The 20,500-nt window shown below is 45.2% G+C and overlaps 1 protein-coding gene across 1 annotated transcript in view; it reads left to right on the forward strand.

The window, feature by feature from the left end:
* itpr3 (inositol 1,4,5-trisphosphate receptor, type 3) overlaps positions 1–20,500 on the forward strand; it is a 140,654-nt gene that overhangs the window by 94,700 nt on the left and 25,454 nt on the right. The window contains exons 33-44 of the mRNA XM_061902779.1: positions 654–779; positions 847–972; positions 1,038–1,158; positions 7,367–7,697; positions 7,865–7,973; positions 10,579–10,672; positions 15,349–15,524; positions 15,591–15,750; positions 15,823–16,025; positions 18,015–18,215; positions 18,292–18,402; positions 18,475–18,570. Of these exons, the coding sequence (XP_061758763.1) occupies positions 654–779; positions 847–972; positions 1,038–1,158; positions 7,367–7,697; positions 7,865–7,973; positions 10,579–10,672; positions 15,349–15,524; positions 15,591–15,750; positions 15,823–16,025; positions 18,015–18,215; positions 18,292–18,402; positions 18,475–18,570 (1,854 nt within the window). The remainder of the gene's footprint in view (positions 1–653; positions 780–846; positions 973–1,037; positions 1,159–7,366; positions 7,698–7,864; positions 7,974–10,578; positions 10,673–15,348; positions 15,525–15,590; positions 15,751–15,822; positions 16,026–18,014; positions 18,216–18,291; positions 18,403–18,474; positions 18,571–20,500) is intronic.

Consider the following 20,500-nt stretch of genomic DNA (forward strand, 5'->3'; position numbering starts at 1 on the left):
GCACCATTACTGCTGAAAGGTACATACAGGTTTTGGAACATAATATGCTGCCATCTAAGCGCCGTCTTTTTCATGGACGCCCCCGCTTATTTCAGCAAGACAATGCCAAGCCACATTCAGCACGTATTACAACAGCGTGGCTTCGTAAAAAAAAGAGTGCGGGTATTTTCCTGGCCCGCCTGCAGTCCAGACCTGTCTCCCATGGAAAATGTGTGGCGCCTTATGAAGCGCAACATCCGACAGCGAAGACCCCGGACTGTTGAACGACTGAAGCTCTACATAAAACAAGAATGGGAAAGAATTCCACTTTCTATGCTTCAACAATTAGTTTCCTCAGTTCCCAAACGTTTATTAAGTGTTGTTAAAAGAAAAGGGGATGTAACACAGTGGTGAACATGCCCTTTCCCATCTACTTCGGCAAATGTTGCTGCTATCAAATTCTAAAGTTAATGATTATTTGCAAAAAAAAAATGTTTATGAGTTTGAACATCAAATATCTTGTCTTTTGAGTGCATTCAATTGAATATGGGTTGAAAAGGATTTGCAAATCATTGTATTCCGTTTATATTTACATCTAACACAATTTCCCAACTCATATGGAAACAGGGTTTGTACATATAAGCCGGAGTGTGTGTGTGACGTCGTGCCTGCAGGTGAAAATCGCCTACGTCAACTTTGTCAACCACTGCTACGTGGACACGGAAGTGGAGATGAAGGAGATCTACACCTCCAATCACATCTGGAAGCTCTTTGTGGACTTCACTGTGGACATGGCCCAGGTGAGCGCCTCCTCCCACGTCCTGTTTCACCTCTGACCCGCCCACTCAGCAGTCACGGTCCTTGCAGGTGTGCAACAAGCGGGATAAACGTCTGTCCGACCCTATCCTGGAAAAATACATCATCAACGTGGTCTTCGACACCATCAACGCCTTCTTCAGCTCGCCCTTCTCTGAGAACAGTACCTCGCTGCAGGTCAGCTTCAGCTCCGCCTCCCCGGAAGTGAGCGGGAAGTGACTCCTCCTCTTTGTCGTTGTCAGAGTCATCACACTATCGTCACGCAGCTGCTGCAGTCGTCTGTGCGCCTGCTGGACTGTCCCTGGTTGCAGCAGCAGCACAGAGCACAGGTGGAGACCTGCATCAAGACCCTCGCTGTCACAGGTGATGTCCCAAAACTTAAGACAACCATTCCACCCCGAACACAAGTCCACCATTCCACCCCAGACACAAGACCGCCATTACACCCCGAACACAAAACCACCATTACACCCCAAACACAAGACCACCATTACTCCGACAAACACTCACTCAAAGACCACAAACTCTTTGCCCACAAACATGCCCCCAAAGACCACATTAAGCCCCCAAAAAGCACATTACGCACCCATTACGCCCAAAAGCACGCACCCAAAGACCACCCTTATACCTTCAAAGATCACAAACAGCCCCACAAATACCACAATTATGGCCAAAAACACGTCCCCAAAGTCTATATTACACCCACAAAGGCCACAATTACGCCCACAAACAAGGGCCCAAACACCACAAACACGCCCCCTAAGACCACATTATGCCCCAATTTGGCCCACAAAGACACACCCAATGTCGACATTATGCCACCAAAAACTACATCATACCCCCAAAAACCACCATTATGCCCACAATCACTCCCCCTAAGACCCCATTCCGCCCCCATTTTGCTCACAAACATTCCCCCAAAGACTACATTATCCCCTCAAAGACTACATTACGCCTCCAAAGACCACCAATATGCTCACAAACACTCCCCCTAAGACCACATTCCACCCCACTTTTGCCCATAAACATGCCCCCAAAGGCTACATTACTCCCCAAAGACTACATTATGCCCCCAAAGACCACCATTACACCCACAAACAGGCCCCCTAAGACCACATTCCGCCCCCATTTGGCCCACAAACACGCCCCAAAGACTACATTATTCCCCCAAAGACTACATTATGCCCCCAAAGACTTCATTATCCCTCCAAAGACTACATTATGTCCCCAAAGACCACCATTACGCCAACAAACACGCCTCCTAAAACCACATTCCGCCCCCGTTTTTCCCACAAACACGAACCCAGACTACATTATGCCCCCAAAGACTACATTTTGCCCCCAAAGACTACATTATGCCCCTAAAGACTACATTATGCCCCCAAAGACTACATTATTCCCCCAAAGACTACATTATGCCCCCAAAGACTAAATTATGCCCGCAAACACCACCATTACGCCCACAAACACACCCCCTAAGACCACATTCCGACCCCATTTTGCCCATAAACACGCACCCAAAGACTACATTTTGGCCCCAAAGACTACATTATGCCCCCAAAGACTACATTATGCCCCCAAAGACTACATTTTGCCCCCAAAGACTACATTATGCCCCTAAAGACTACATTATGCCCCCAAAGACTACATTATGCCCCCAAAGACTACATTATTCCCCCAAAGACTACATTATGCCCCCAAAGACTAAATTATGCCCGCAAACACCCCCATTACGCCCACAAACACCCCCCCCTAAGACCACATTCCGCCCCCATTTTGCCCATAAACACGCACCCAAAGACTACATTTTGGCCCCAAAGACTACATTATGCCCCCAAAGACCAGCATTACACCCACAAACATGCCCCCTAAGACAATATTACACCCCCATTTTGCCCACAAACACGCAACCAAAGACAACATTATGCCCCCAAAGACAACATTATGCCCCCAAAGACTACATTATGCCCCCAAACACTACATTATGCCCGCGAACACCCCCATTACGCCCACAAACACGCCCCCTAAGACCACATTCCGCCCCCATTTTGCCCACAAACACGCAACCAAAGACAACATTATGCCCCCAAAGACTACATTATGCCCCCAAAGACTACATTATGCCCCCAAAGACTACATTTTGCCCCCAAAGACTACATTATGCCCCTAAAGACTACATTATGCCCCCAAAGACTACATAATTCCCCCAAAGACTACATTATGCCCCCAAAGACTAAATTATGCCCGCAAACAGCCCCATTACGCCCACAAACACACACCCCTAAGACCACATTCCGCCCCCATTTTGCCCATAAACACGCACCCAAAGACTACATTTTGGCCCCAAAGACTACATTATGCCCCCAAAGACTACATTATGCCCCCAAAGACCAGCATTACACCCACAAACATGCCCCCTAAGACAATATTTCACCCCCATTTTGCCCACAAACACGCAACCAAAGACAACATTATGCCCCCAAAGACAACATTATGCCCCCAAAGACTACATTATGCCCCCAAACACTACATTATGCCCGCAAACACCCCCATTACGCCCACAAACACGCCCCCTAAGACCACATTCCGCCCCCATTTTGCCCATAAACACGCACCCAAAGACTACATTTTGGCCCCAAAGACTACATTATGCCCCCAAAGACCAGCATTACACCCACAAACATTCCCCCTAAGACAACATTACACCCCCATTTTGCCCACAAACACGCAACCAAAGACAACATTATGCCCCCAAAGACAACATTATGCCCCCAAGGACAACATTACGCCCCCAAGGACTACATTATCCCCCCAAAGACTACATTATGCCCCTAAATACTACATTATGCCCATAAAAACCCCCATTACGCCCACAAACACGCCCCCTAAGACCAGATTCCGCCCCCATTTTGCCCATAAACACGCACCCCAGGACTACATTGTGCCCCCAACGACAACCATTACACCCACAAACATGCCCCTTAAGACAACATTACACCCCCATTTTGCCCACAAACACGCAACCAAAGACAACATTATGCCCCCAAAGACTACATTATGCCCCCAAAGACTACATTATCCCCCCAAAGACTACATTATGCCCCAAAGACTACATTACGCCCGCAAACACCCCCATTCCGCCCCCATTTTGCCCATAAAAACGCACCCAAAGACTATATTATTCCCCCAAAGACTACATTATGCCCCCAAAAACCACCATTACACCCACAAACATTCCCCCTAAGACAACATTACCCCCCCATTTTGCCCACAAACACGCACCCAAAGACTACATTATCCCCCAAAGACTACATTATGCCCCAAAGACTACATTCCGCCCGCAAACACCCCCATTCCGCCCCCATTTTGCCCATAAAAACGCACCCAAAGACTATATTATTCCCCCAAAGACTACATTATGCCCCCAAAAACCACCATTACACCCACAAACATTCCCCCTAAGACAACATTACCCCCCCATTTTGCCCACAAACACGCACCCAAAGACTATATTATTCCCCCAAAGACTACATTATTCCCCCAAAGACTACATTATGCCCCCAAAGACTTCATTATCCCTCCAAAGACTACATTATGTCCCCAAAGACCACCATTACGCCAACAAACACGCCTCCTAAAACCACATTCCGCCCCCGTTTTTCCCACAAACACGAACCCAGACTACATTATGCCCCCAAAGACTACATTTTGCCCCCAAAGACTACATTATGCCCCTAAAGACTACATTATGCCCCCAAAGACTACATTATTCCCCCAAAGACTACATTATGCCCCCAAAGACTAAATTATGCCCGCAAACACCACCATTACGCCCACAAACACACCCCCTAAGACCACATTCCGACCCCATTTTGCCCATAAACACGCACCCAAAGACTACATTTTGGCCCCAAAGACTACATTATGCCCCCAAAGACTACTTTATGCCCCCAAAGACTACATTTTGCCCCCAAAGACTACATTATGCCCCTAAAGACTACATTATGCCCCCAAAGACTACATTATTCCCCCAAAGACTACATTATGCCCCAAAGACTAAATTATGCCCGCAAACACCCCCATTACGCCCACAAACACCCCCCCCTAAGACCACATTCCGCCCCCATTTTGCCCATAAACACGCACCCAAAGACTACATTTTGGCCCCAAAGACTACATTATGCCCCCAAAGACTACATTATGCCCCCAAAGACCAGCATTACACCCACAAACATGCCCCCTAAGACAATATTACACCCCCATTTTGCCCACAAACACGCAACCAAAGACAACATTATGCCCCCAAAGACAACATTATGCCCCCAAAGACTACATTATGCCCCCAAACACTACATTATGCCCGCGAACACCCCCATTACGCCCACAAACACGCCCCCTAAGACCACATTCCGCCCCCATTTTGCCCATAAACACGCACCCAAAGACTACATTTTGGCCCCAAAGACTACATTATGCCCCCAAAGACTACATTATGCCCCCAAAGACTACATTTTGCCTCCAAAGACTACATTATGCCCCTAAAGACTACATTATGCCCCCAAAGACTACATAATTCCCCCAAAGACTACATTATGCCCCCAAAGACTAAATTATGCCCGCAAACAGCCCCATTACGCCCACAAACACACACCCCTAAGACCACATTCCGCCCCCATTTTGCCCATAAACACGCACCCAAAGACTACATTTTGGCCCCAAAGACTACATTATGCCCCCAAAGACTACATTATGCCCCCAAAGACCAGCATTACACCCACAAACATGCCCCCTAAGACAATATTTCACCCCCATTTTGCCCACAAACACGCAACCAAAGACAACATTATGCCCCCAAAGACAACATTATGCCCCCAAAGACTACATTATGCCCCCAAACACTACATTATGCCCGCAAACACCCCCATTACGCCCACAAACACGCCCCCTAAGACCACATTCCGCCCCCATTTTGCCCATAAACACGCACCCAAAGACTACATTTTGGCCCCAAAGACTACATTATGCCCCCAAAGACCAGCATTACACCCACAAACATTCCCCCTAAGACAACATTACACCCCCATTTTGCCCACAAACACGCAACCAAAGACAACATTATGCCCCCAAAGACAACATTATGCCCCCAAGGACAACATTACGCCCCCAAAGACTACATTATCCCCCCAAAGACTACATTATGCCCCTAAATACTACATTATGCCCATAAAAACCCCCATTACGCCCACAAACACGCCCCCTAAGACCAGATTCCGCCCCCATTTTGCCCATAAACACGCACCCCAGGACTACATTGTGCCCCCAACGACAACCATTACACCCACAAACATGCCCCTTAAGACAACATTACACCCCCATTTTGCCCACAAACACGCAACCAAAGACAACATTATGCCCCCAAAGACTACATTATGCCCCCAAAGACTACATTATCCCCCCAAAGACTACATTATGCCCCAAAGACTACATTACGCCCGCAAACACCCCCATTCCGCCCCCATTTTGCCCATAAAAACGCACCCAAAGACTATATTATTCCCCCAAAGACTACATTATGCCCCCAAAAACCACCATTACACCCACAAACATTCCCCCTAAGACAACATTACCCCCCCATTTTGCCCACAAACACGCACCCAAAGACTACATTATCCCCCAAAGACTACATTATGCCCCAAAGACTACATTACGCCCGCAAACACCCCCATTCCGCCCCCATTTTGCCCATAAAAACGCACCCAAAGACTATATTATTCCCCCAAAGACTACATTATGCCCCCAAAAACCACCATTACACCCACAAACATTCCCCCTAAGACAACATTACCCCCCCATTTTGCCCACAAACACGCACCCAAAGACTATATTATTCCCCCAAAGACTACATTATGCCCCCAAAAACCACCATTACACCCACAAACATTCCCCTAAGACAACATTACCCCCCCATTTTGCCCACAAACACGCACCCAAAGATTACATTATGCTCCCAAAGACTACATTATGCTCCCAAAGACTACATTATGCCCCCAAAGACCACCATTACACCCACAAACATGCCCCCTAAGACAACATTATCCCCTCATTTTGCCCACAAACATGCACCCAAAGACAACATTATGTCCCCAAAGACTACATTATTCCCCCAAAGACTACATTATGTCCCTAAAGACTACATTATGCCCCTAAAGACAACATTATGCCCCCAAAGACTACATTATGCCCGCAAACAACCCCGTTACGCACACAAACACGCCCCCTAAGACCACATCTCGCCCCTATTTTGCCCATAAACACGCACCCAAAGACTACATAATGCCCCCAAAGACCACCATTACACCCACAAACAATCCCCCTAAGACAACATTACCCCCCCATTTTGCCCACTACACGCACCCAAAGACTACATAATGCTGCCAAAGACTACATTACTTCAACAAAGACCATAAACACACCCCCAAAGTCCACATTACGCTCCCCAAGACTACGTTACGCACAATCACGCCCCACAAGAGCACTCCAACAAACATAAAGATAAGTGATGATGTTTCAGCCAAGAGTCGCTCCATCACACTTCCTCTGGACTTGGAGGCTCAGATCAGCGCCATGTTGTCCACCAGCGCCCTCAACTCCCTGTCACGTTCCAACCCCAACTACAAGTCCTCCTCGCGCTCCTCGCGGCCGGTCGCCACCGGCAACCCCTGGGACTACAAGAACATCATCGAGAAGCTGCAGGACGTCATCAACACGCTGGAGGAGCGCCTCAAGCCGCTGGTCAACGCGGAACTCTCCGTCCTGGTGGACGTCCTCCACCAGCCTGAGCTCCTCTTCCTGGAAGGAACCGACGCCCGCCTGCGCTGCGAGTCTGGGGGCTTCATCTCCAAGTGAGACTCCTGGACTGCAGGAACAGTGCTCTGCTTTCCTCAAGTCATTGTGTGTGTGTGTGTGTGTGTGTGTGTGTGTGTGTGTGTGTGTGTGTGTGTGTGTATGTGTGTGTGTGTGTGTGTGTGTGTGTGTGTGTGTGTGTGTGTGTGTGTGTGTGTGTGTGCAGGCTGATCCAGCACACCAAGGCTCTGATGTCAACAGAAGAGAAGTTGTGTATCAAAGTTCTGAAGACGCTGCAGGACATGTTGATTAGACCTCTGGACTTTGATGAAAAGGTCAGCTGCAGAACATCAACACACATATTCAGTGTTCATCATCAACAGATCACTCAAACGAATATGACAATCCTCCTGGTATGGGGGTATCCCTTTACAGAGGATACCTGTGCGTGATTTAGTTTAACGTGGGGAAACTGGTGCACAGACAGTCAACACACGATCCTTGACAGAACCAGGTCAGGGTCCAGTGGCATGGAGTCCAAGACGACTGGGGACCCTTTTCTGCTGCAGTCTTCTTCCGCCATCGCAGCCGTTGTGGTAATTCTTAAAATTTACCGTCTTCCGCCTGCTCCGCCGTTGAGGTCTTCACCGTATCCATGGTGTTGCGTTCGGACCGGATGTTCCCCTGAAGGAATTTAAGTTGCTGGTCAATCCCAAATTCTTGGGAGCCCTACAAGCCCTACAAGACCACGCTACAATAAAGCCCAGGGTCGAGAGAGACAGGTGATAGTGCAGGGAGAGATCCGTGCAGAGGTTAAGGAGGAACGCCAGAGCAAAACAGTGGCCATGCGCCAGCAAGGAGCCTGGACAAATTGGGACCACGCATCTACCCGGAAGATCACCTGGAGAGAACTTTGGAAATCAGAATCAGCTAGACTCAGATTCCTGATCCAGTCAGTGTATGATGTCCTCCCATGTCCTTCTAATCTTCATTGCTGGGGGCGAGCAGAAACACCTGATTGTCCACTGTGCAAGGCACGGGATTCCCTGGAGCACATCCTTAGCTGCTGCCCTAAAGCCTTGGGAGAGGGGAGGTACACATGGTGCCACGATCAGGCAGTAGCAGACACCATTGGCACTGGAGTACAGCAGAACAAACACCAGCTGCCAGTCAGGCATAACATCTCCTTTGTCAAGGCAGGGGACAAACCACAGGCAGGACGCAAGGCCCCAACCGGACTGCTAGTCACAGCCTGTGACTGGCAGCTTCAGGTGGCTCTCGGCAGACAGCTGAAGTTTCCAGAGTGCATAACAAGGACATCACTGAGGCCAGACCTTGTCTTAACTTCTGACTCAACGAAGCATGTTGTGCTGCTGGAACTTACAGTCCCCTGGGAAGACCGGATGGAGGAGCCCCATGAGCGAAAGAAAGCCAAATACCTTGGGCTGGTCGAGGCTGGAGAGAGCGGCTGGAGGGCCCGCTGTGAGCCTATAGAAGTGGGCTGCAATCTGTGCATTGAGCATTCAGACTTCTTGGAATCAGAGGGTTGGTGGAGAGAAGAGCCACCAGAAATATCAGCGAGGCTGCTGAGAAGAAATCCTCAAGGTGGTTGTGGATCAAGAGGGGAGACGGATGGAGTAGTACGCTACTTGGACACAAGCCGGAGCCTGATCAGCATAATTAGCATACTTGCCAACCTTGAGACCTCCGATTTCGGGGGGTGAGGCGGGGGGTGTGGTTAAGAGGGGAGGAGTATATCTACAGCTGTTGTGTGGCAGTTGTGCACTGCACTCTCTAAAAGCCGTAGATGTTATTGTTACATATGCATGATTGATTGATTGATTGAAACTTTTATTAGTAGATTGCACAGTTCAGTACATATTCAGTACAATTGACCACTAAATGGTAACACTCGAATAAGTTTTTCAACTTGTTTAAGTCGGGGTCCACGTTAATCAATTCATGGTACAAATATATGCTATCTCCATAATGCAGTCATCACACAAGTTAATCGTCAGAGTATATACATTGAATTATTTACATTATTTACAATCCGGGGGGTGGGATGAAGAGCTTTGGTTGATATCAGTACTTCAGTCATCAACAATTGCATCAACGGAGAAATGGAAATTGAAACAGTGTAGGTCTTACTTAGTAGGATATGTACAGCAAGCAGAGAACATAGTGAGTTCAGATAGCATAAGAACAAGTATATACATTAGAAATACATTCGATTATTTACGTTAGGATATTTACAATCCGGGGAGATAGGATGTGAATGGAGGAGGATATTAGTAAAGGGTTGAAATTGCCTGAAGGTGTTGCCTGGAGGTGTTGTGGTGCATGTACAGTAGATGGCAGTATTGTCCTGTTTAAGAATGTCACAACATTGCTGCTTTACGGTAGACGAAAACGTGACTGCTGTTGTTGTGTGTTGTTACCACGCTGCGAGGACGTTAATGAAACTGCCTAACAATAAACCCACATAAGAAACCAAGAACTCGCCCTCCATCATTCTACAGTTGTAACGTAATTGGGCAGACGCTGTTTTTTTGTGGGAAAGCAGACGTGAAAAAAGGCTGTCCTCACTCAGGTCCGCATGGAGCTGGAGGGGGCGTGGCCTCCAGCTCCGCCTGAATTTTGGGAGATTTTCGGGAGAAAATTTGTCCCGGGAGGTTTTCAGGAGAGGCGCTGAATTTCGGGAGTCTCCCGGAAAATCCGGGAGGGTTGGCAAGTATGCTGATCAGCCCCGGTTGGGTCGCCCAGGCGAGGGTGCATAGAGATCAAAGATCCGAAACACCCAATTAACCTTGGTTCTTTACTGAAGATGTGTCCAAGCTGCACCGCAAGGTGTTTCTCAATCAAAATTTAGGTGAACATCAACACGCATATTCAGTGTTGTTGGACATAAAAAGTCTGCTTTTTACTCTGACATTGCAGGGAATTTCACTGCGCAAGGTTCTGCTGCTGAACTACTTGTATCCCAACAAGAAGAACAATCCAAAGAACGACTTGGTAGAACTCGGAGCAGCAGGTAAGAAACTTTTCTTCACCAGAAAGCCTAACAAAAAAATGTATTCACTCAACTGCAGAGAGTAGTTGCCTACTGTACCTACCTAGCATTACTTCCTAGAGCAGGGGTGTCCCAAGTGCGGCCCGTAGATAATAGTTAGCGCAGTTGTTAGCATTCTAATACCAGCACAACAGCTTTTTTTATTTATTTTTTGCAAATTTTGCAGATATATTCCATAGAGTCAAATATTTTGTTACTTGACAAATGTTACCTGTTAGCGTGCTAACGTTAGCAGGCTAGCTTTTTAAATAAATTTTAAAGGTATACAACAGAGTCAAATTCTGATACGTGATGTACGCTAATGTTACCATTCTAGCATTTTTATATTTTTGGTATATATTTTTTTATACCATGCTTGCTTTTTAAGTAAAATTTTCAGGTACGCACCTCAGGGTCAAATATGTTATTACTTGATGAATGCTACCTGTAAGCATGCTGTTGTTAGTAGGCTAGCTATTTTTGAAAAGTTTTATAGGTATACATATTTGATGTATGCTAGCATTTTTAAAGGGGAACATTATCACAATTTCGGAAGGGTTAAAACCAATAAAAATCAGTTCCCAGCGGCTTTTTTTTTTTTTCCGAAGTTTTTTTCAAAATTTTACCCATCACGCAAAATCCCTAAAAAAAGCTTCAAAGTGCCTGATTTTCACGATCGGTACATCTACCCGTTCATTTTCCTGTGACGTCACTGCGTGATGCCAATACAAACAAACATGGCGGATAGAACAGCAAGATATAGCGACATTAGCTCGGATTCAGATTTGGATTTCAGCGGCTTAAGCGATTCAACAGATTACGCATGTTTTGAAACGGATGGTTGGAGTGTGGAGGCAGATAGCGAAAACGAAATTGAGGAAGAAACTGAAGCTATTGAGCCATATCACAACAGACAGCGGAACAGGAGGAAGCAAGGACGAATTCGGCGATCGCCTTCTAACCAATGATTGGTATGTGTTTGTTTGGCATTAAATGTGGGTGGAGGGAAAGGCTGGATGCAAATATAGCTACAAATGTGGCATAATGATGCAATATGTACATACAGCTAGCCTAAGTAGCATGTTAGCACCGATTAGCTGGCAGTCATGCCGTGAGCAAATATGTCTGATTAGCACATAAGTCAATAACATCAACAAAACTCACCTTTGTGATTTTGTTGACTTTATCGTTGGAAATGCATCTGCTTTGAGTATCGCAGGATATCCACACATCTCTGTGCCATCTCTGTCGTAGCATCGCTATCGTCGGTAAAGCGTGGAGAACAAACGAGGGACTTTCGCATCTTTTGACCACTGGTGCGGTGCAACTCGAATCCGTCAATGGGTATGTGTTTGTTTGGCATTAAATGTGGGTGGAGGGAAAGGCTGGATGCAAATTTGGCTACAAATGAGGCATAATGATGGCTAGCCTAAATAGCATGTTAGCATTGATTAGCATGCCTTGACCATTGATACGTCTGATTAGCACACTCCACGTAAGTCAACTTAAATCCGTCCCTGATCGTGTTGTTACACCCTCCGACAACACACCGGCGAGGCATGATGTCTCCAAGGAACGGAAAACAGTCGAAAAAACGGAAAATAACAGAGCTGATTTGACTTGGTGTGTGTAATGCAGAGATGCGCGGTTTGCATTCTCATCCGCGGAGTCCGCGGGTGAACCGCGGGTCGGGCGGTTGACATGACGAATAAATAGATTTTAATTAGATTCAGGCGGGTGGCGGTTGAACCATCCGGAAATATTTGATATGCATGGTTCTGTGATCGGCATCCTTTGCCATTCAAAGAGCCATTTAAGACCCGTGTCATAAAGCGAAGAAGACAACAAGAGACGCTATAATTCTCCTGAATGACTGCCGGTAGTCACCCAGATAATAAGTATTAGGCCGTGCTATGAAGCCATTGGCTTTGTCGCCTACTACAACATGTACGATCTGCTTGTCAGTCCAGCATCATGTTGTGTGTGGCTTCCGCAGCAACACGCACACGACTGCAAGGCATACTGGGTGACACAGAGTACACTAATGGTTGTGATATAAACAATTTTAACACTCTTAGTAATATGCGCCACGCTGTGAAGCCACACCAATTAAGAACGACAAACACATTTCGGGAGAACATCCTCCCAGTAACACAACATAAACGCAACACAATAGATACCAATAATCCTTTGTATCCGTGACACTTCCTGAATATATTTTACACCCCCCCGTGCGTCGGTAGGGTAGGCGGGGTTGTGGGCGCGAGGGTGTAAAATATATTCAGGAATTGTCACGGATACAAAGGATTATGGGTATTTGTTGTGTTGCGTTTATGTTGTGTTACTGTGAGGATGTTCTCCCGAAATGTGTTTGTCAATCTTGTATTGTATGGCTTCACAGCGTGGTGCATATTAGTAAGTGTTAAAGTTGTTTATATCACAACCTTCAGTGTACTCTGTAACACCCAGTATGCCTTTCAATCCTGTATGTGTGATTGCGGAAGCTGCACACAACATGTTGCCGGACCAACAATCGGTTCGTACATGTTATTGAAGGTGTCTAAGGCAATGGCGTCACAGCACGCCCATATTATTGTCATCAGTATGAACGCTATGAAATAGTCGCGGTAATGTTAGTGGCTCCAATTGTCATCATTACTCTGTGAAACAGGTTTAAATAGCTCTGTGAGTGGTAAAGGCGGACAACCTCTGATGTATTTCAGCGAGCGGTTGGCGGTCGGGTACGGTCCTGATAAAATGTTGGTTCGGGTGGACGGCGGGTGGATGACGACTTTGGTGATGCGGATGCGGATGATATAATTGCCTGTCCGCGCATCTTTAGTGTAATGTGTTTGAGAAAATGGCGGATTGCTTCCTGTTGTGACGTCACGGGTGAAAGACGTTTCAATCGCCAAATTCACCCTTTTAGAGTTCGGAAATTGTCTTTTTTCTGCAACATCAAGGTATAGACGCTTACATAGGTCTGGTGATAATGTTCCCCTTTAAGGTACACATCACAGAGTATTATATTTTGCTACTTGCCACATGCTACAGTTAAAATTTTAGCATGCTTGCATTAGCATGTTAGCTTTTTTAATGCTAATTTAGCAGGCGTGCCACCTCAGTCATATATTTCGGTCTTTAACTAATGCTAGACTGACCATACAACCTCGTTTCCCCAAACATGTGGCTTTTCTACTTCTTCGGAAAAAATCTATATATTTATTGTACTGGTTTTGAACGTGAAAAGTAACCCCCCGTCCCCCGCATCTTTTCATTTGTCAATCCTCAGTGGAAAAAGTTTGGGTGCCCCTGTCCTAGAGTAAAGTGAAGTGAATTATTTTTATATAGCGCTTTTCTCTAGTGACTCAAAGCGCTTTGCATAGTGAAACCCAATATCTAAGTTACATTTAAACCAGTGTGGGTGGCACTGGGAGCTGGTGGGTAAAGTGTCTTGCCCAAGGACACAACGGCAGTGACTAGGATGGCGGAAGCGGGAATCGAACCTGCAACCCACAAGTTGCTGGCACGGCCATTCTACCAACCGAGCTATACCGCCCCAGAGCATTGTTGTAATCTGCAGTACATGATTTTCATTTTCGGTGCCATTTTTGTTCAGCCCTTCTCAGTTTTTATAAGTTAGCGCCAACAATGAAACTATCCATTTTAATAGCTACGGCAGTAGCATACAGCATAATGCAGATAGCATTCCATGACCCACAATGCACTTCTGCCATGACCCTCCCCCGCCGAATTCTTATTGGCTGACGTGTGTGTGTGACGATTGCTGACATTTTCTTCGTCTCTTCCGCGAATGAGATAAAATGATAAATGGGTTGTACTTGTATAGCGCTTTTCTACCTTCAAGGTACTCAAAGCGCTTTGACATTACTTCCACATTTACCCATTCACACACACATTCACACACTGATGGAGGGAGCTGCCATGCAAGGCGCCAACCAGCACCCATCAGGAGCAAGGCTGAAGTGTCTTGCTCAGGACACAACGGACGTGACGAGGTTGGTACTAGGTGGGATTTGAACCAGGGACCCTCGGGTTGCGCACGGCCACTCTTCCACTGCGCCACGCCGTCGGATAAATAATATTATTTGATATTTTACGGTAATGTGTTAATAATTTCACACATAAGTCGAAAAAAACTGCGATTTATAATCCGGAAAATACGCTACATGTTTGGTCATAACTGTAATCTGACTATATCAATTAATATTCAAATATTTCCATATTATATAATACAATTAATAATAAAATCAACAGTGCAGAACAGATGAAATATTGATCTAAGCACTGCTGTATCGACAATATACTGATACCATATTTAGTATCGATCTGCTTTTTACATTCAAGAGCTTTAGACAAGCAGTTAGCTATGCTGTTTTTGCATCTTCCTGTGGTGTGTTTAACTATCCCTTATCCTCTCATCCTCCAGTGATAATGTTACATGGAAGAAACTGTTAAATTGCTGCTATGGAAGTGAGGATTAGTGATTTGGTGGCTGAAGTGTGAGAGATTAGCAAAGGTGTTACATGGCTTGTGCAGCCCTTTGAGACACTCGTGATTTAGGGCTATATAAGTAAACATTGATTGATTGATTGATATTGTGCAGTCCTTCACATGAGTCACGGTGTGACAAGCAGGTGGCGAGCAGGAGCGCGACTGGGCGGCCGTGGCGGCGATCCAGTGTCGCCTGGACCGAGAAGGCGCCTCCAAGCTGTTCACGGACCTGGTGATGAGCAGCAAGAACGACAAGATCTTCCAGGAGAGCATCCAGGTGGCCATCTGTCTGCTGGAGGGAGGCAACACCGAGATCCAGGTCAGCGCACTCACCGTCGTTGCCTGCCACGGACCTGAGTGTGACGCCTACGGGTGTCTCCTGTAGAACTCCTTCTACAAGCTGATGATGGGAGACAACAAGTCGGAGAAGTTCTTCAAGGTTCTCCATGACCGGATGAAGGAGGCGCAGACCGACATCAAGGCCACCGTGTCGGTCAACGTCGGCGAGATGACACACAAAGCCAACGAGAAGGACCTGGACAACAGTGAGGGTGTTTCTACGTCAACGTTGTCTCGTGCGACACGTCTCTAAACCTGAGCTTTCTTCTCCCGGGGAGGTTCTTCAACGCCGCTTGGACTTGGCACCGATGCACATTCCCTTTTGGTCCAGGGGCAAGGCGGGAGCCCCGCCTCCCTGCAGACTCAGCCAATGGAGGAGCAGAAGGAGGCGGACACCGAGATGGGCCCGGCCGTCCTCATTATGAAGCCCATCCTGAGGTTCCTGCAGCTCCTGTGTGAGAACCACAACCAGGACCTGCAGGTGGGAACACACCTGTGTGAAGTTAGCCCCCCTCCCCCATGTGTCTATATTAGCCTACTATCAAAATCACTTTGAAAGTCTTATATAAGTCTTATAGTGAAGGCAACACATGATGTAAGTGTCTACATTAGCTATATTAACCTACTATCAAAATGACTTTTAAAGTCTTATATAAGTGTTATAATGAAGGCAACACATGATGTCGTTATATTAGTTACATTAGCCTACTATCAAAATTACTTTAAAATGAAGGCAACACATGATGTAAGTGTCTATTAGTTATATTAGCCTACTATCAAAATCACTTTGAAAGTCTTAAATAAGTCTTACAGTGAAGGCAACACATGATGTGTTTATATTAGCTATATTAGCCTACTATCAAAACGACTTTAAAAGTCTTATATAAGTGTTATAATGAAGGCAACACATGATGTAAGTGTCTACATTAGTTATATTAGCCTACTATCAAAATGACTTTAAAAGTCTTATATAAGTGTTATAATAAGGCAACATATGATGTAAGTGTCTACATTAGTTATATTAGCCTACTATCAAAATGACTTCAAAAGTCTTATATAAGTGTTATAATGAAGGCAACACATGATGTAAGTGTCTATAGTAGCCATATTAGCCTACGATCAAAATGACTTCAAAAGTCTTACATAAGTGTTATAATAAAGACAACACATGATGTGTCTATGATATCTATATTAGCCTACTATCAAAATGACTTTAAAAGTCTTATTTAAGTGTTATAATGAAGGCAACACATGATGTAAGTGTTTACATTAGTTATATTAGCCTACTATCAAAATGACTTTTAAAGTCTTATATAAGTGTTATAATGACGGCAACACATGATGTCTTTATATTAGTTATATTAGCCTACTATCAAAATCACTTTGAAAGTCTTATATAAGTTTTACAGTGAAGGCACCCCTTGTTGTAAGTGTCTATATTAGCTATATTAGCCTACTATCAAAATGACTTTAAAAGTCTTATATAAGTGTTATAATGAAGGCAACACATGATGTAAGTGTCTATATTAGCTATATTAGCCTACTATCAAAATGACTTTTGAAGTCTTATATAAGTGTTATAATGAAGGCAAAACATGACATAAGTGTCTATAATAGCCTACTATCAAAATGACTTTAAAAGTCTTATATAAGTGTTATAATGAAGACAACACATGACGTAAGTGTCTATATTAACTATATTAGCCTACTATCAAAATGACTAAAAGTTTTATACAAGTGTTAAAATGAAGACAACACATCATTTATGCATTTTGTTGACAGACTTGTCTACTTTTGACCCAAGCTAACTGATAGTATGCTAACATTAGCTTGCTAGCATGCCATCATAAGCATGATATTTTTGGAGCCAAATTTCTTTCCATTTACCCCAAATAATTTGGTACGTCACACTTGCTAACTGTTAGCATGCACATTTTGTTTATTCCTATTTTTTTCCTACTTCTGCAGCCATGCACCTTTTCAGCCGTGTGTCAGGTTCAAACACCGATGACATCCATTAAACAGACAAGAAGCAAAGAATCATGCAGAGACAGAGTTCAATTTTGCTCAATTGAAGGAGAGACGTGTAAGGCTGTACTCTAGTTACAGATCCAAACGACGTTCTAAAGTCCAGCCCACGTGCTTCCCCTATTTATTTGGGAGGTCCCTGGTCACATCATTATAGATTGATAGATAGATAGATAGATAGATAGATAGATAGGTCTTTATTGTCATTGCACAAGTACAACAAAACTTTGTTTTCAGCTCAAACCCGTTCAAGATTAGACAGTGTACAGAACAAGAACGCTGATAGGTCGCCACAAGGTGCCCCGTAAAAGATGGGGAAAAAGGTAAAATGCTGGGGAAGGATGAGTAAAAAAATATAATCTAGACATGCTACCTGTTCGCATGCCATCGTTAGCACACCTGCTAAGTTCAAGTACAGCATCAAGTATCTTTGGGTCCTCAGAACTTCCTGCGCTGCCAGAACAACAAGACCAATTACAACCTGGTGTGCGAGACCCTCCAGTTCCTGGACATCATGTGCGGAAGCACCACAGGCGGCCTGGGCCTGCTGGGCCTCTACATCAACGAATCCAACGTCCACCTCATCACACAGACCCTGGAGACCCTCACCGAATACTGCCAGGGCCCGTGCCAGGAGAACCAGGTAGGTGGACAGGGCGCGGGAGGGACTAGGGACTATAGGGGACTAGGGACCGTCGACATGTTTTGCGTTTTCCCAGACGTGCATCGTGACGCACGAGTGCAACGGCATCGACATCATCACGGCATTGATCCTCAACGACATCAGCCCGCTGTGTCGCTACCAGATGGAGATGGTGCTGCAGCTCAAGGTGTGTAGTTTTGGTGGTGGCGTCATGTGACTCCGCCCCACCACGTCACACACCCTGTCTTCTCCTTACCAGGACAACGCCTCCAAGCTGCTGCTGGCGCTGATGGAGAGTCGCCACGACAGCGAGAACGCAGAGAGGATCCTGTTTAACCTCCGACCCCGAGAACTGGTCAGAAAAAACACTCTTCCGTTGCTGAACGTTGACCTCTTGCACAAGGGCGCCCAAACATTTTCCCCTGAGAGCCGCAGATTAAAAAATGAACACATAACGTGGCCATTTTTGACGTTTTTCATTTTCAAAACTGTTAAAGTTTCCCTTGTTTGTGGTGAACATTTAAAGGCCTACTGAAACCCACTACTACCGACCACGCAGTCTGATATTTTGTATATCAATGATGAAATATTAACATTGCAACACATGCCAATACGGCCTTTTTAGTTTACTAAATTGCAATTTTAAATTTCCCGCGAAGTATCCTGTTGAAAACGTGATGACGCGTATGATGACGCGTGCGCGTGACGTCACGGATTGTAGCAGACATTTTGTTCCAGCCCGATCCCAGCTATATAAATCGCATAATTACACAGTATTCTGGACATCTGTGTTGCTGAATCTTTTGCAATTTGTCCAATTAATAATGGAGACGTCAAAGAAGAAAGATGTAGGCGGGAAGCGGTGTATTGCGACTGCCTTTAGCAACACAAACACAGCTGGTGTTTCCTTGTTTACATTCCCGAAGGTGAAGCTTTACTATGGAACAGAGCGGTCAAGCGAACACGGTTCCCGACCACATGTCAACCGGCAGGTTTCGTTGAGAAAATTGTGGTAATAAGTCGGCTCTTACTCTAGACATGAGCGGAGCTTGCGTCGTTCCTCGTGCACCTGTCAAAGAGGCAGCTGCGGACTCTCTTGCCTCCTCCGACCGGCCGGCCCCGAACGTGGGATGCTTCCACTGTGGAGGAGGGGAAAAAAAGCTCAGCCCGGCCCAACCGGCTGCCTTCGCGTCGCCTCGTCGAAAAATGTGGCTTCCCTCAGAAACAGTGGCGGTCACCACACCCGTGGCCACACCCCTCCGACTTTCAGGTATGACTATATAATCTCCCTAAAACACTAGTAACACAATAAGCAGATAAGGGATTTTCCGGAATTATCCTAGTAAATGTGTCTTATAACATCTGAATCGCTCCCACTGCCCTCGTCTTTTTTTTCCTTTTTTTTTTTTCTATCTTCTATTCCTTCACTCTCACTATCCTCATCCACAAATCTTTCATCCTCGCTCCAATTAATGGGGAAATCGTCGCTTTCTCGGTCCGAATTGCTCTCGCTGCTGGTGGCCATGATTATAAACAATGTTCAGATGTGAGGAGCCCTACAACACGTGACGTCACGCGCACATCGTCTGCTACTTCCGGTACAGGCAAGGCTTTTTTATTAGCGACCAAAAGTTGCAATTTTTATCGTCAATGTTCTCTACTAAATCCTTACAGCAAAAATATGGCAATATTGGGAAATGATCAAGTATGACACATAGAATGGACCTGCTATCCCCGTTTAAATAAGAAAATCTCATTTCAGTAGGTCTTTAAAGTCCTGAGGACCATTAATAAGTAAACAAATCCATCCTCTTCCGCTTATCCGAGATCGGGTCGCAGGGGCAGCAGCCTAAAAATAAGTCAGATATTTTTTTCTTTCAACACTTACTTATCTGTTCTGTCGTTGTAATAAAGAGTTTGACTTTTTTTTACTGTTTTATGCTATTTTTTTTAATAGCAAAAAAACTAATGATGCAACATTTTCCTTAAAAGTATTTTTCAAAATTTAATAACTGATGTGAAGAAATTTCAGTTCTAAATGGAAAAAAAACTTTGCTTTTAAGTCATTATTATTTTTTGAACGATGACGGTTTAGAATAAATCACACTAAAAGTCTCAGGGACCCAAAAGGGTCTCAGTCATTAAACGGTTTAAAAATAAGCGATATTTTTTTAACTTTCAACACTTAAATATCTATAGATCAACTTCAGATCTGTCATTGGAATGCAATTTTTGATTTTTTTTTACTGTTTTTATGTTTTTTTGTGTTTGTTTTTTTTTTTATA

This window comes from Nerophis ophidion, linkage group LG06 (genome assembly GCF_033978795.1).
Source record: "Nerophis ophidion isolate RoL-2023_Sa linkage group LG06, RoL_Noph_v1.0, whole genome shotgun sequence".
NCBI classification, from domain to species: Eukaryota; Metazoa; Chordata; class Actinopteri; order Syngnathiformes; family Syngnathidae; genus Nerophis; species Nerophis ophidion.